Genomic DNA, 14,346 nt, shown 5'->3' with positions numbered 1-14,346 from the left:
CCAGTTCATGGGAATTTTATCACTTGAAGTAGGATTATTGCCCCATGGGACTAGGGCTAGACTACAGGACATGAGGGCTTTGGCCCCTCTGGCAGAGTGTTTTAATTCTCCTGCCTGTCATTACAACACTCTGCATATCCCACTGGCTGACCCTCCATGCTCCCTCCTAGGTACATTCTCATGGATGATGTTGACAGCCCATCCCCAGCAGCCAGCCATTGGGGCAAGACTCTGAGCATGTCTCGTCTTGTAGCATGTGTCATCTTCTGTTTCATTCTGAGGATTGTGGTTTGCTGCAGGAGGTCGGGGCTCAATGTGAACAGCCTGGATTATTGAACGCCGCTGAATGGTTGGATTATTTTAATACTGTGGGGATCACAGGTGCATTTTGATGGCTTCATCATTATAGCCAAAAGTTTGCAGCCAGCCATGTAATCAGTCTCCCCCTCCTCCAGTGCACCATTCCCCATAGCAAATTACAGCATGCATGTATATATGCTCACACATACATAGTCCTTGAGGTTACAGCATTCCTGGGAAACCTAGGAAGGGAAAGATTATCAGCCTGTGTAAATTGCATCATGTTTCCCTTCCCAGGCCTGCACTGGAACAAGTCCGACAGAAGGGCAGCTGTTTCTTTTGCATCAGCTTTTGATTTTGAACTGGAAAGGTCCTGCTCTACACTCCTTTCTTTGTTACTCATCTCCACTTGATCTCTCTCCCTCTTTCCCAGTTATACCAGGAGAAGAGCAAAACTAAAATAAAAATCTACAAAGAGCGCCAAAGGGAAATACAAGCCCTCAGCACAGCATCTCATTAACAGAGGGACAGGGTGAAATAAGAACCATGTATGGCTATTGATCACGCTTTTTCAGGTTCAGATTTCCAGTTGTATTGCTGCATTAGATACCAAAGAAGAATGATTATCACTTGTGCAAAGCTTTTCATATGCAGGTCTCAAAGCACTTTTCAAAAGTGGGGAGGAATTAGTATTCCTGTTAACTGAGGCACGGAGTGGTTCAGGGGCTGACTTTTTTGAGCTCAAGCAGTGAAACAGGCTGAGCTGGGAATAGAATCCAGCAGCCTGGTTCTCATTTGTGCTAGCATTCCATTGCTAGAGTGAGGTAAAGGGGACTTAGGTGCCTAAAGACGGGCGCTTAATAAGATTAAGAAAAGCACTGAAGTGGATTTTGTGCCTGACGCTAGATCTGCAAAGGAACTTGGGCGTGGCAATCTGAGCCATAGTTCGGGTGCGGTAGGTGTGCCACGGTATTGGGCCCCTCAATATGCTTAGTATGAGAATCCTGCCAAACAGCTCAGTGGCATCCAAATGCAGGCAATTTTGCCCATGCCCACAGGCAGAAGCTTAGGTGTCTACAGGACTTTACCAGCAGAAACTTAAGAGCAACGAGAATTTAGGCACCTATGGGGTTGGGCAGCAGCTGAGTGGGAGGTTTGAGTGGTGCCTTTTTGTGTTTCTAGCCTTTAAGTTGAATTGACTGTCAGTGGGAGTCAGGAGCCTATCTGCTTCTTTAGACACCTAAACACATGGAAAATTTGGCCATTAGTGAGAATCAAGCCCCAGGGCTTCTGACTCCCAGCTCTGTATCCTTGTTATGCAACCCCACTGCCTTCTAAGCCACATGGCTTTTGCCTCTAGAAATGTGCTCTAGGTCAATGGTAAAACTACCACTAGGGACCACTAGAAAGAGCCCTGAGCTACCAAGTTTGTATCTGCATCTAGACATAGGTAAGCTTTGGAGGTGAGTCGAGTCTAGTCAGATTCTTAGCTTGTCATGCAGTTTGGATCCAAACTGCCTCCCGCTTCTGTGGTGTTCAGATCTGGAATGGAGAATTCAGCCCTGCTCTGAGTAAAAGGATCCAGTCTCTCTCAGCGTACAAGAGAGACTGTTAGCTTTTGAGAGTGAGAACCACAACGGCAGGTTGCTAAGGGCATTTGTTTTGGTCTTTTTTGCACTTATACCGGTAAATTGACATCTCTGAGTCATAAGCTCTTTCTTGCTCTGCCGTTTGTGGTCTGAAGTTTTTGCTACCTATAAAACATATTTTATGTGAAAACCGAGATTCTTCTCTTCAGTTAAGTTCACAACATACTGGCATGATATTGATCTCACATCTTTATAGCACCTTTCAAGCCCCTTTACAAATCAATTGTGCAAACTAGAGCTGTACTGAATAACTTCCAACCATCCCAGGCATGCATGCCCCCACATGCATGTGCACTTTCTCTCTCTCCCTCCCTTTCTCTCCCCTCTCCATGCACGCACACACACAAACTCCAGAATACACATACATTTCCACCCCCCCGCGCGTACGTACACACACACACACACACACACACACAATCCCATCAGCATGCATGCACTTTCCTGAGCATACATGCCACACACACAGCCAATGAATGCAGCCACTTCTGGTGTGGCATGCATCAGGCTGTGTAACTGTGCACAGCAACTCTGACAGTTCAGGCGAGGGAGTGAATGGTACCATCTTCTTCTGAAACTGCAGGAGGAATGCAGCTGCCTTGGATTTGACAAGAAGTCATCTTGGATAATCAAAAGTGTCTCCATGGAGTAGCTTGCCATGACAAGTGGTGTTTTCTCATTGAGTCCTAGTCAAAGATTCCTAGTGCTGGTTTGTATATAAATAAACATCTTTTTGTTCAGTTTTAGCTGTGAACAGATGCTCTGGGTGACGGAAGGCTGTATGAAGGCATGTAGCCATGCAGTTATCTCCTAGTTGGGTGGGAGCCATGGCCCATTGAAATCAATGGAGATTCTCTCCATTGACTTCAATGGGCATTGGCTCAAACAGCTATATGTATATCTGAGACCAAACTGTGGTATCATCCCTCCATAGTCTTATCTGCTTATTTTTATCCATCCCTCCTAGAAAAGAGCTATAGGATTTCACAGAGAATGACAGGGATAGGATGGCTTAATTGCTCTGTAGAATGGAGCTGCTTCTCTATTCAATTCTCCCTAGGTTTTCAGAATATGTTCTGTAGCATCTTAGTGGGGAGCAGCCCGATTAAATTCTGTAGGACTTTTCCCTCCAACCCCACCCGAGGGAAGGGGCATGGAACTTTCTCTCCAGCCAGCTCCTAGATAGGACTCGTTTTCCCTCCAGCACTATATGGATAGGGCATGGGGTCTTCTCCCCATGCACCCTACCGGGAGAGGCATGGGACTTTCCCTCTCCCCAGACCCTATCTATGGGGCATGGGACTTTACTGGAACATGGGGCTTTCCCCCCTAGCCGGACCCTCTAGTTGGGCAGGGAACTTCCCCTCCCCGCATCGGCTGGGTGGGGCAAGGCCCCTCTCCATTGTGCAGGGGCTGGTGCGCCCTGCCCTCGCCAAGGCGCCCGGAACCCTGCGCGCCTCTCTGGGTTTTCGAGGCCGGCTGGGCGGAGGAAGCCGGGTCCCTCCCCCGGCCGCTGTCACTGAAGCTGAGCCCGGCCCATCTCCCTCCCCTTCCCTGCAGCCTGGAGCTCCTCACCCCAACCGCTGCTCGCTGGGCTGGGGGTGAAGGGGTGGGGGAGCGACTCAGCTGCGGCGGCTGTGAGAAGATCCGCCCTAGAAGAATAAGAGCGAGGGAGTGCGGAAGGCAGCGAAAAGAGAGCGAGATACCGACCCCGTCGGGCCGAGGAGGAGGAGGAGAAGGGCCAGGCTGAGCGTGGGACCGGGGAAGGAGGGAGGGGAGGAGAGACGCTCCTTCTTCTCCAACTTTGCGCCAGGCAGGCAGGGGCGCACAGCACTCTTCCCAGGAGGGGTCCCCGGGAAGCCAGGCAGCAACCTCTCCTCCCCCCACCCCTGGACAGTGACTACTTTAAAATAAACCCTAGGGAAGCAGGGAGCGAACCATGAAGGCGGCGGTGGACCTGAAACCCACCCTGACCATCATCAAAACCGAGAAGGTGGATGTGGATTTCTTCCCTTCCCCGGGTAAGCTCGCCGGCGACTGCCTCCCACCCCCACCGGCGCTAGGAGCGGGGGTGTCTGTGGAGAGGGAGGGGGGTAAGTTTCACGGCTAGATCCTTGCTCTTGGGGGCTCTGCAGGGGTGGGGCGGGGTAGGTTAGTACATTTCACTGGTTCAGGTCTGTGCGCTCTGATCCTGGCTCGGGTTAGTAAATTTCACAGCTGGAGCCTTAGGTCTGTGGTCTTGGCTTTTGAGGGGACACGGGGTTAATTTCAGGGCTGGATCCTTTGGTCACTGATTTGGGATCTTTGGTGCTTTGGGATTCATTTCACTGCTGGATCCTGCTGGGAGATGTATTGCCTACACTGTGGGACCCCTGGTCCTGGGAAGGGCATCACAGAGGGAGAAGTGTGTGGTGTAGCTGCTGTCGGCCTCTAGCTGAAGTTCATTAGGAGGGTTGGTTGCGGGTCTGTTCCACTGCGGCCCCTTAGGTTCTCTTTGACCAGGTTCTAAGATTCTTGCCCCGTGGGATTCATGAGAATCTTTTCCCTCGGTGCAGTTTATTTTTGCAGCTGTTCTTTTAGGAGGTGGGAGATGTGGGTAAAATATTTGCCTTGCGAGTTTTGCAAAATGTGTGGGCTGAAATTGTAACCACCCCTCCACCCCCCCTTCCCAACTTTTATTGTAATGGGATCTGCTGCGGGCGACCTCTTCCCTTTCCCCTCCCTCCCTCATAACTCCCTGTATACAAGCCGGAGGAATCGAGACACGCATTTAGGGAAGGTGGGGATAAAGCAAAATGGTCTGATCTCGGATCAGTTGTAAGACTGTTTTATTGCCTGCACGAATGCTTCTCTCACGTGGTTCTCCCTTCTCTAGCTGGTTTGTTAGACTTAGCAGGGACATCTGACTAGGGAGAGAGTTGGAGAAGGGGAAGCTTTGATCACTTTCATACAGAGAAACCATCTCTCTCCCTCATTCAAATATTAGAGTGCTTGTATTACTAAGGCAGCTCTTAGTGGCTCATGCAAGATCCTGGAAATATCTTGTGCTCACCAAATCCGAAGCCTAGCATGTGGGCCCATCTGCAAACATGTTAAACATTTAAACCAGAGAGCATTGCTGCTGCTGTTGCTTCTCTCTCTGTTTCCCTGGAGAATTTGTGTGGTGGGAGGGGGTGCTGCTGTTATCTTGAGAGGGAGTTTCAATAACGTGGCTATGTGTTTTTTGCTACATGCTATAAGTTTAGCTACTGCTCTCTGTGGTTAACACTAATAGTTCAACCTCTGCCATAATAAGGGCTGCTGTTCTCAGTGTCTGTCCCCCAACGCTAAAGCAACGTCCATTTCAGGTTTTGTTGGGGGAGCGGGTAGGTCTTTAATCACGAAAGGGCCTGCAGCGAAAACTTTTCCATCTAGGTTCAAAAGGGGGTTAAGCTCAGCCCCATTGCTTCTCTCCATTGCTAAAGTAGTGGCAAGATCTCCTGTTGACTGAAATGGGCGGTTCTGGCTTTTGTAGTGTACCAGTGTAATAAGTAAATAAACCAGTCAGAGAGTTTTGCATTTCTTGGTCAATTATTGAGGTTCTAGGAAATCCAGTCTGGGGTCTGTTCCTGCCAGTTGACGTGCTTTCAGGCTACATGTGGGAAATGAAGTGACAGCTGACAGTAAAAATACAAGGGGCTGGCATGGTTTAGTGGTTAGCGTGCAGAGATAAACTACAAGCTGGTATCAGATCAGCTTGTCTGGAGATAGCTACAGTAAATCAATACATGCATAGGCTGCACAACATCACATGCAAGTGCAACATATTTAACAGGCATCCATATGCAGTATGTAGATGTATATGCAGTTTGGTTTTTCAAAGGCAACTTCAGTGGAAATTTGCAGATGCTTAGCACCTCTGGCAATCAGACCAGTGATGTCTGTGGCCCTGTAATATTGCAATACTGGGTACACATTTCAAAAGCATCTAAGTCCCATTTTCAAAAGCAATTTGGGTACTTAAGAGTCTGTCTCGTTGAAAGCCAATGGGAATTAGGCTCCTAATGGCCAGAGTTTTAAAGGTATTTAAGCACCGAAAGATGCAGATAAATGGAATTTTCAAAAGTGGTGACGCAGGTTTGGTGCCTAACTTCCACTGATTTCAATGGGACTTCGGCCCTCTTTTGAAAATCCCTACGTGCGTCTTTAGGTGCCTACAAACATTTAAAAGTCTGCCCCAAAGTCACTTTTGACATTGTTAGCCATTTAGGCCTAAAAATCTGCAAGCTCTGGTTAGGAGAGTGTTAAACAAAAGATTATTCCCATGTTTAAGGAACACTGTTACTCTGGCTGCAAGGTAAAGGCAGGGAAATATGATGAGCAGAAGTATCTGGATTTACTGGGGATATTTGTATGGAGGGACTGGGGGATTTATTTTGTCTCTCTACCCATACTAAGGGGTGTCTGTTTAAATTTTAACATCTCCTGGCCCTAGCCAGTGACAGTCTTTGCCATTTGCCCAATTCTGCTCTGCACCCATTCAATAGTTTTGGGATTGATGGAGTTCCATGCAGGTAAGGTGGGAGCAGAATTCTGCCCTGCTCGGGTTGTTTGGTGCTGTTTGGAGAAAGAACCTTTTCCCATGGGTTCCATTAAGCTGAGTTTCTTTTTTGTACAGTAACAAGCCCATTAAAGTTTAAACCTGATTCTTCCTGTGCATTTGAGGACTGCAGGCATTTTTTAACAGTTGACCCCAAGTTCAAACTTTGGCTGAAAGAACACTAAAAAATGAGATGACTTCCTATCGCGTGTAGTTCCCGTTGCTTCTGTTTTGGTGGTTGTACTGCTCTTGTGAGCCAAAGTCAGTGTTGTCAATTAGGCAGCTTAACCCTTCCCCCCCCCCACTTAACTTTTAAAAGAAAAGTTGACACTTTCCTTCATATAGTTTAATGAATGTCAAGATCATGGGGTGGAGCTGGACTGCAATCTCTGGAAGCTGGTGATGATGCTCTGTCCATAGAACCTTAGACTCCTCCATCCTTACCCTCCAAGGCTGCCAATAAAGGTGGCAATGTTTTGGGATATGGATGCTTGCCTCACTAGGAATGGACGGAGACTAGCAACTCCTTTCTAATAGGACAAGGAACATCAGTGGTACCAACTTTTGGTCACTACTGAACAAGGTGAAAGATTCTGTCTCCTTTTATCAGTCCCTGACCCATCTTGTCTTCCTGCTGCTTGGTTGTTTTTGCCTTCTGTGAGTCACCCTGTTATCTGCTGGCTTAATTGTATGCAGTGAGAATTGCTGCAGTCTTAGTTTATTTCAGTGCATCAACAGTGTTGAATATGCCAGGTGCCTGATGCTCTTGTAAAACAATGAAGATGCATGAGCTGGGCTGATAGCTGGGGAAAGCTCTTCCCACGCTTCACTTCCTCTCCCCCTGACCCTGGCATAAAATCTTGTTCCTCTGTTCAACCCACCTCCACTCAGGAAAGTTAGATAGGATGTGTGGCATATTTTGACGGTTTAAAAGTAATGTGGGTTGCCTTTGACCAAGGGGTGCAAAGTTGTAAGAAACTTGCCAAAGTGAGATCCAGGCCTTGTTGCCAATGTGTGTGTGAGATGAGACGTTGATTCAGATACCAGGGTGATGGGCATCTGTATAAGACCCTAGTTAGATAGGTAGATGTTGCATTTTTGGTGGGTTATCAGAGTAATAATTTAATACATGTATCAGAGGGGTAGCCGTGTTAGTCTGGATCTGTAAAAGCAGCAAAGAGTCCTGTGGCACCTTATAGACTAACAGACGTATTGGAGCATGAGCTTTCATGGGTGAATACCCACTTCGTGGGATGCATCCATCACCCACGAAAGCTCAGGATCCAATACGTCTGTTAGTCTATAAGGTGCCACAGGACTTTTTGCTAATTTAATACATGATTTCCATGTACAGGAGAGCCAGGTTAAATTCCAAATCCCTAACAAGCCTGCAGGGTGTAGTTTGCCAGCCGTTCTATACAAGGTGGGGTACAGCATACCAGTTTTTTTTTAAATAAGTGATTGAATATTGAAATTGGTAAACCCTGCCCTAGCTACATCCCTCTGTTTGCAGCACGTCTGCAAATGCTGACCTGGCCTCTGTGGTTAAAGTAAAAAGCCACTTGGCAGCCCTGGCTGAAAGCTGGGGACCTGTAATCAGAAGAGAGGAGTTCGTTTCTCCGTAATGAACTCTGTGACTTGTCCTTGGGGTTTTCCACAGGTAACAGAGCAGCAAGACAATAGAACATTAAAGTGGGGAGAGATTGTGACCTGATTCTCCTCCTGCTCTTCCCAGTTTGATGTGGGTGTTGTGCTGAGTGGACTTGCTCCTCGTTTACACCAGAAGAAGAATCCATCCCTTTGTGGGCAGTGTAGCAAACACTGTGTGGGATCGCTGTCATGACATTATTTCCCATGCCTACTCCTGAGCCCTGTAACCATGAACGCAGTGACGCTCATTGTTTCCCCTGGATCATGCAGGGGTGGCATCTTCATGATAGATTTTTATCTGGGAGAGCCCTTCACTCTGTTTATAGGGTTGGGATGAGATGGGCTCCGGTTCTTTCATCAAGATTACAATTAGGGGTGAGGAAGTGGAATGCTTTGATGTGGTATCTAATCCAGTGCACCATGTGAGGGGGCTCTGATACCAGCATTTGGACATAGGGCCAAGATGCATCAAGTGACTTTACTCTTCACTGGCGGGGTCACTTCCTTCTGTTCTCCCCTCTTTAAAGGCACAAGCAATCTAGTGACCTAGCCAAGTAATTTAGGGGCTTTCTAAATGAAGGAAATCGTCCCATGAATGCACAGATGCTTTGCATGTCTACAGTGCCTTCCCTAGCAGGATCTCAAAGTACTTTGAAAGTATAAATGAATGGACCTTCACAACACCCCAGAGTTTAGTGTTCTGATCTCTGTTTCCCAGGTGGGGAAACTGAGGCACAGTGAAGAGACAGTGATTTGGTGATGCAGTGAGTCCGGAGCAGGGCTGGGAATAGAAACAGTGAGGTCTGGCCACCAGGTCTATTGCCTACAAGACCATCTTTCATCCCTTGTAAAATTCAATGTTTACCCTGCTTCCTCTAGCAAGTGTAACAGGAGCACCTTCACTCGCAGGACCCGCTATGTGCACTCTGAGGCTAGGGCAGGGGTGACTGGTGAATCAGCCGGGCAGTCTCATTCAAGGGGAGCCATCTGATTAGCCTAAGGGGAAGAACACTGGCATTGCTGTACTTTTTCCATTCACTTCCCACTCCTGCAGAAATAAAAGGTATTTATGGGGGTGTGTGATTGGGGAGATGGGACATGAGGGGCCAGGTCATTGGTTATGATCAGGCAGTGCACCACAGGGTGCTGGATGTCATTCAGCATCTTAAGCACATTTCTGCTGGGACATTCCCTTCAATGCACATCTGCAGCAGAGTCTGGGACCTAAAGGTACCTGCTCTAGAACTGGGAGCATTCCTTGGGAGGAGGTGATCAGGTGGGTTGTTGAGCTGGTGGGTAGGTGGGAGGAAGGGAGGAGTGGGCAATAACTTTAGGGGAGAGGAGCAGATTTTCTTTCCCCACAGGGTGCTAACGAAGTCAGTCCTGGTTCCATGTCATACACTCCTGTCATCCTTGGGCAGGGCTGTGCCATCAGGCTGCTCTCTGGATCCGCAGCATCCTTCGTTTCCCTACTGATTTTTAAGGAACCTTTTCTTTTTGGTCTTCTATCTCCTGCTTACAACATCTTTCATCCCCATGCACTTTACTAATCACCAGTGCATAAATGCAGCCACCAGTGGGGATGAAGCACTGTCACGGTCTTTGCTTCTAGCTATTCTGTGACACTTTCCTCATTATACATTGGTATTATTATTTGTATTATAAAAGTGCCTAAGGGTCCCAACTGAGACAAGCGTCCCTTTGTGCTAGGTGCTGTCTGCATATATAATGAGAGACTTGTCTTTGCTCTGAAGAGCTTGCCCTATAAACCAACAAAAGTTGGGAAAAGAAACAGTGGCAGAAGTAGGGGAAGTGACTTTTCTGAGGTCACACAGCAGAGCCAGGATTAGAACTCAGGTCTCCTGACAACTCGGCCAATGCACTACTCACTAGACACCACTGCCACAACTAAAAGTCCCCGTGGATGACGGTATTTGCAAATGATCAGCAGATGAAGGTATTCGCTCCGGGAGTGCATTGCAAATTGTCTCCTTATGGTACTATGCAAATGCGTAGCAGCAGTGACGTGTGATGTCTTCACTCAACAGTAATAACAATTTAATATTACATATCTATCATGTAAGGTAGTTTGGAGCGGCAGTAGCTATGAGTGAAGTGCTTCACTATTGTATACGAGAGAGGCTTCGTAGCATCAGATTTAACTCTTACGTAATGTGGTCTTGGGACTGGAAACATGAGAGGACTTTGGCCTAGGTTTTCAAAGGTATTGAGGCACCTAAAGATGCAAATAGAGACGATTTTTAAAAGTGCCAAAGCAGGTTAGACGCCTGACTCCCACTGGAGAGTTTGATTATGTTTTCTCTGTGTTTCAATTTATTTAACTGTAAAACATCTGTCTGCGAAGGGGAGTGGCAGTCAAAAGGATTGTAACGTGAGAGACACTCACGTGAAATGATGTTCGATCTTGATTTCTTGTCCTTCATTTAAATAGTCACCTAGAATAACATGGCGTACTTTGCTGTGTGTATGGAAAATAGAACAATATTTCCAGTCCAGCGGAGCAAAACCAACTTTCCTTTCTTGCATTTGACATTGCTTTATGTCGGAGAACTCAGATAACCATGTAATTAATACCTATGCAATTACAATGTAATTACACGGAGCATCCTCCAATTTGCCATGCCATTTCCATGTGCTGTAAATGGACAAACCTTACCAAATGAAGGAAGAATAAAGTAACATTTTGTTTTTTTGCTTTTCAGCTCTCCCTGGAGAGAGAGTGTTTGCAGTCAAGTTTCAAGTTTCATGCCAGGCATTGCACACTGATAGCTGACTGCTGGCGGCTATACAGCAAAGTAGCTCGGGTTTGCATGCTCTCTGCCTGGAATAGGACAGGCTGATATTTAAAAGGAAGCCAGCTAAAAGAAATGCTTCTGTAAAAGACAGATCTGCTTTCCATGGTCAGGCTTGATACAAACCAATACTCAAGTATAGCAAGACAAGTATATTACACGAGAAAAGATGCTCACATGTGTAGTGGATGCATCTTTAAACCACTTTTGTGTCTGTCTCACTGATCCAAGAGGAAAACTCTCTTGCCTGAATTGGAGCAAATCTGTCACAAGATTATAATGATCCCAAATCCAAGGCAATGTATATTTTTTAAAAGGTTCCTCACTGCATTGGCCAGCAGTTCACTCAGAATAGTTTATTCTACTTCAGATATCTTATCTAAGAAGATACAGTGTTATTATGGCAAGTGATTGCCCTCCTCCTGCCCACGGCAATTCAGAGGGGCAATTCAGAGTTAGCACTGTTGTTAAAATTGCCTGGATAAACTGCTGTGCTCCAGGAGAGGATCAAAATATCCATAGTTGTGCCAGTTTGGCTGCTTGCAAGGCAACTGTGCAACATTCCTTACACTTGGGAACAGAATCATTTATGACTGATTTAGGCAGAGAGGTATTCCAGTATTTTACGTGCTTTGGGATCCAGTCCTGCTTGCACTGGTATCAGTGAACAGACTCCATTTATTTAGATACCGGCTTACTCAGGCCAGACAGTCAAGTTACAATCCAGCCCCAAGGGTATGTTCCTAGGGATTGAGATGGCCCCCATTGGCTCAGTATCTGAGCACCTCCCGATCTGGAATGGATTTATTTTCACAACACCCCTGTGAGGTAGGACAGTGCCGTTAGCCCCATTTTACAGATGGGAAACGGAGGCACAAAGAGACTGAGGCCCAGTTCTTTAAAGGTGTTTAGAATTAAAGATTTCAGTGGGAGTTAGGCACCTTTGAGGATCTGGGCCTAAGTGACTTGCCCAAGTTCACAAAGGGAGTCTGTAGCAGAGCAATACATTGAACTCGAGTCTCCCGAGACCTCTACAAGTGCACTAACCATTGGACTGTCCTTCCTCCAGCTCTGTCTGCTTTACAAGTAAGAACATGCCTCCCCCAACACCCATCAAACTTGTAGCTTGGCAAATGCTGCCTGGGATCTGAAAGCTAAACTATGGGTCCCATTTACCTTCGATGATACAGATCCAACAGCCAGAACTTCAGAGGATAGCTTTGCTGCTGGAGACAGAATGGCAGAGTCCCGTTTTCCTCCAGCTGTTCTGTCTTGCTCAGAGCAGCTACTCAGGGAGCAGGTGTGCGCTGAGTAAGAACATGCCTCTTTTAAAACAGGCAGAGTTTTCTGACTCTCACCCACATCACACCGATGGTGTCCTCCAGTCTCACTAGGTTGGCCGCTGCTGAAGGGCTAAGGCTGAGCGTGAGCAGCCCGAGAGTCAGTCTCAGGGTTGGTGGAAAGGGAACCTTTGGGTTTTTTTGTCTTCACCACTTTGCCTGGATGTTTGTGTTTCTTTGTGCAGTCAGACAGGCAAAGGTCTAGTTTAAAGAAAAGATATTCTAGCTTATGAGCTGCAGGGAGGTGGCTTATGGGGCTAAGCATCTGGTTTGCTGAATCTCCCTATCTTGAAACTCCAGGTGTGAGTTCTCCCAGAGGCATTCTAGCCTTTTATTGTTCTGAGCTAGCCAGTTGGAGTTCCACGCGTACTGGGTCATCAGCAGGATTTGAACCATGAACCTATGGCATAGACCTGAACCACCTGAGCAAGTGAAAGAACTCCTTTAGCTGTTAGTAGTAGTAGGCTCTTATCCTCTGGTGGACCAACCACTAGGGGTGTACCTTTCCTATACTCATCTGGTGTGAAACACATGGAGTTTACTGTGTTTGGCTTTTTGTGGCAAGGCCTTAAAAGCTGAGCTCCTGTCTGCTCATCATCTATATTACAGATCCCATGGTCCTTTTGTAAGGGGTTCGACCCCATATCCTTGGAGTGCATTTTCCATCCATCCTACTGCTGTCACAGTGTGCTCTGTGCCATCTGTCTGCTTTCCCCCACCCCAGAAGTGGCTGCATTGCAGTCATGGTCCTTAACATCAGCCTTTTGTGTTGGGTGGGGGGATTGGGAGTCAGGTGTTAAAGACAGGAACTGGCCATCCTACCATGGGTTCTTTTTCACTTCTGTTTCTGAGCAGGATTGATCCAAAAGAGAGGGAAGGAGGTTTGTCTCTTTTTACACTGTCAGGTGGCAACCATATGGACATTTTATCCAGTGTCAGGTGGGCAAATTGCCTGACTTCCTCAGAGACCCCAGTCTGAATGACACATCTCTGAAATTCTCTGCCTCTTGACTACACACACCAACTAACCCCAGCTTCAGGGACAAGCCATTCAGGGCAGCTTCTAGATCCAGGGCATTTAATGTAATGTCCATTGAAGTTAATGGCAAGATTCCTGCTGACTTCAGCGACTCTTAAAAATTTGCAGAGAACTGGAAGGGACCCTGAAAGGTTATTGAGTCAATGACCCCCTGCCTTCACTAGCAAGACCAAGTGCTGATTTTTGCCCCAGATGATCCCTTCAAGGGTTGAACTCACAACCCTGGGTTTAGCAGGCCAATGCTCAAACCACTGAGCACTCTCTCCCCCTATTTTCTTGAATTGGACCTTTTGCCGTCAGGTGCAATGAACATTCTCTAGCTGCTTACAATCATAATCTGGGCTGGATCACAGGCAATTTCATTCCACTGCTGGAGCTCAGCGGTTCCTCCACTCACCCTCAGTGTTTTCCCTTATGTCCTCCTGTCTGGTTCGCTGTTTTGCCGGGCTTACCGAAATCAAATCTTGCATCCTTTAAGTGGCCAAGGGCCTGATCCTGTGCCCATTGAAGTCAATGGCAGTTTGACCTATTGATCAAGCTGTATTATTGTCAACAGCTAAGGTCCCATGCTGCAGCGAGCTGTGTGTATGGCACCTGTGTGGAGCTGATCTTGGATGTAGGGTGCTGCTTGCTCAGATCCAGCCACAGGTTGTAACATGGGGTATTTGAGCCTGTTGGGGCACAAGGCCAGATCCACAGTTGGTGCAAATCAGCATAGCTCTGTCGAAGCCAGCGGGACTATGTTGATTCCCCCACCGCCTGGGATCTGGCTCTATATCTCAGCCCCTTTGTTCCTATTCCGTGACTAAGCTGCTCCCTGCCCTGTGTGGGTTTTTTTTTTCATTGTGTAGTTTATAATCTTCCAAATAGATACAGAGAGAAATTTGTGTGCGATGCTGGCCAAGAAGACTCCAGTTTTGCTGGCATCAGGCCATGCTTACATCCACAGTCAAAATATTGCTGGTGAAACAATAAATAT

The 14,346-nt window shown here is 47.1% G+C and overlaps 1 protein-coding gene across 4 annotated transcripts in view; it reads left to right on the top strand.

Moving 5' to 3' along the window:
- ETS1 (ETS proto-oncogene 1, transcription factor) overlaps nt 1-14,346 on the top strand; it is a 115,307-nt gene that overhangs the window by 45,211 nt on the left and 55,750 nt on the right. Inside the window, exon 1 of one of the 4 annotated variants that reach the window (XM_050921655.1) lies at nt 3,501-3,967. The exons of the other annotated variants lie outside the window; for them this stretch is intronic. Coding sequence (XP_050777612.1) covers nt 3,886-3,967 — 82 coding nt within the window. The 5' untranslated portion in view covers nt 3,501-3,885. Of the gene's footprint in view, nt 1-3,500; nt 3,968-14,346 lie in introns of those variants that run through there. 4 annotated transcript variants of the gene reach the window in all.

The sequence above is a fragment of the Gopherus flavomarginatus genome, chromosome 13 (assembly GCF_025201925.1).
Source record: "Gopherus flavomarginatus isolate rGopFla2 chromosome 13, rGopFla2.mat.asm, whole genome shotgun sequence".
Classification (NCBI taxonomy): Eukaryota; Metazoa; Chordata; order Testudines; family Testudinidae; genus Gopherus; species Gopherus flavomarginatus.
This window is presented reverse-complemented; position numbering and strand designations above follow the sequence as displayed.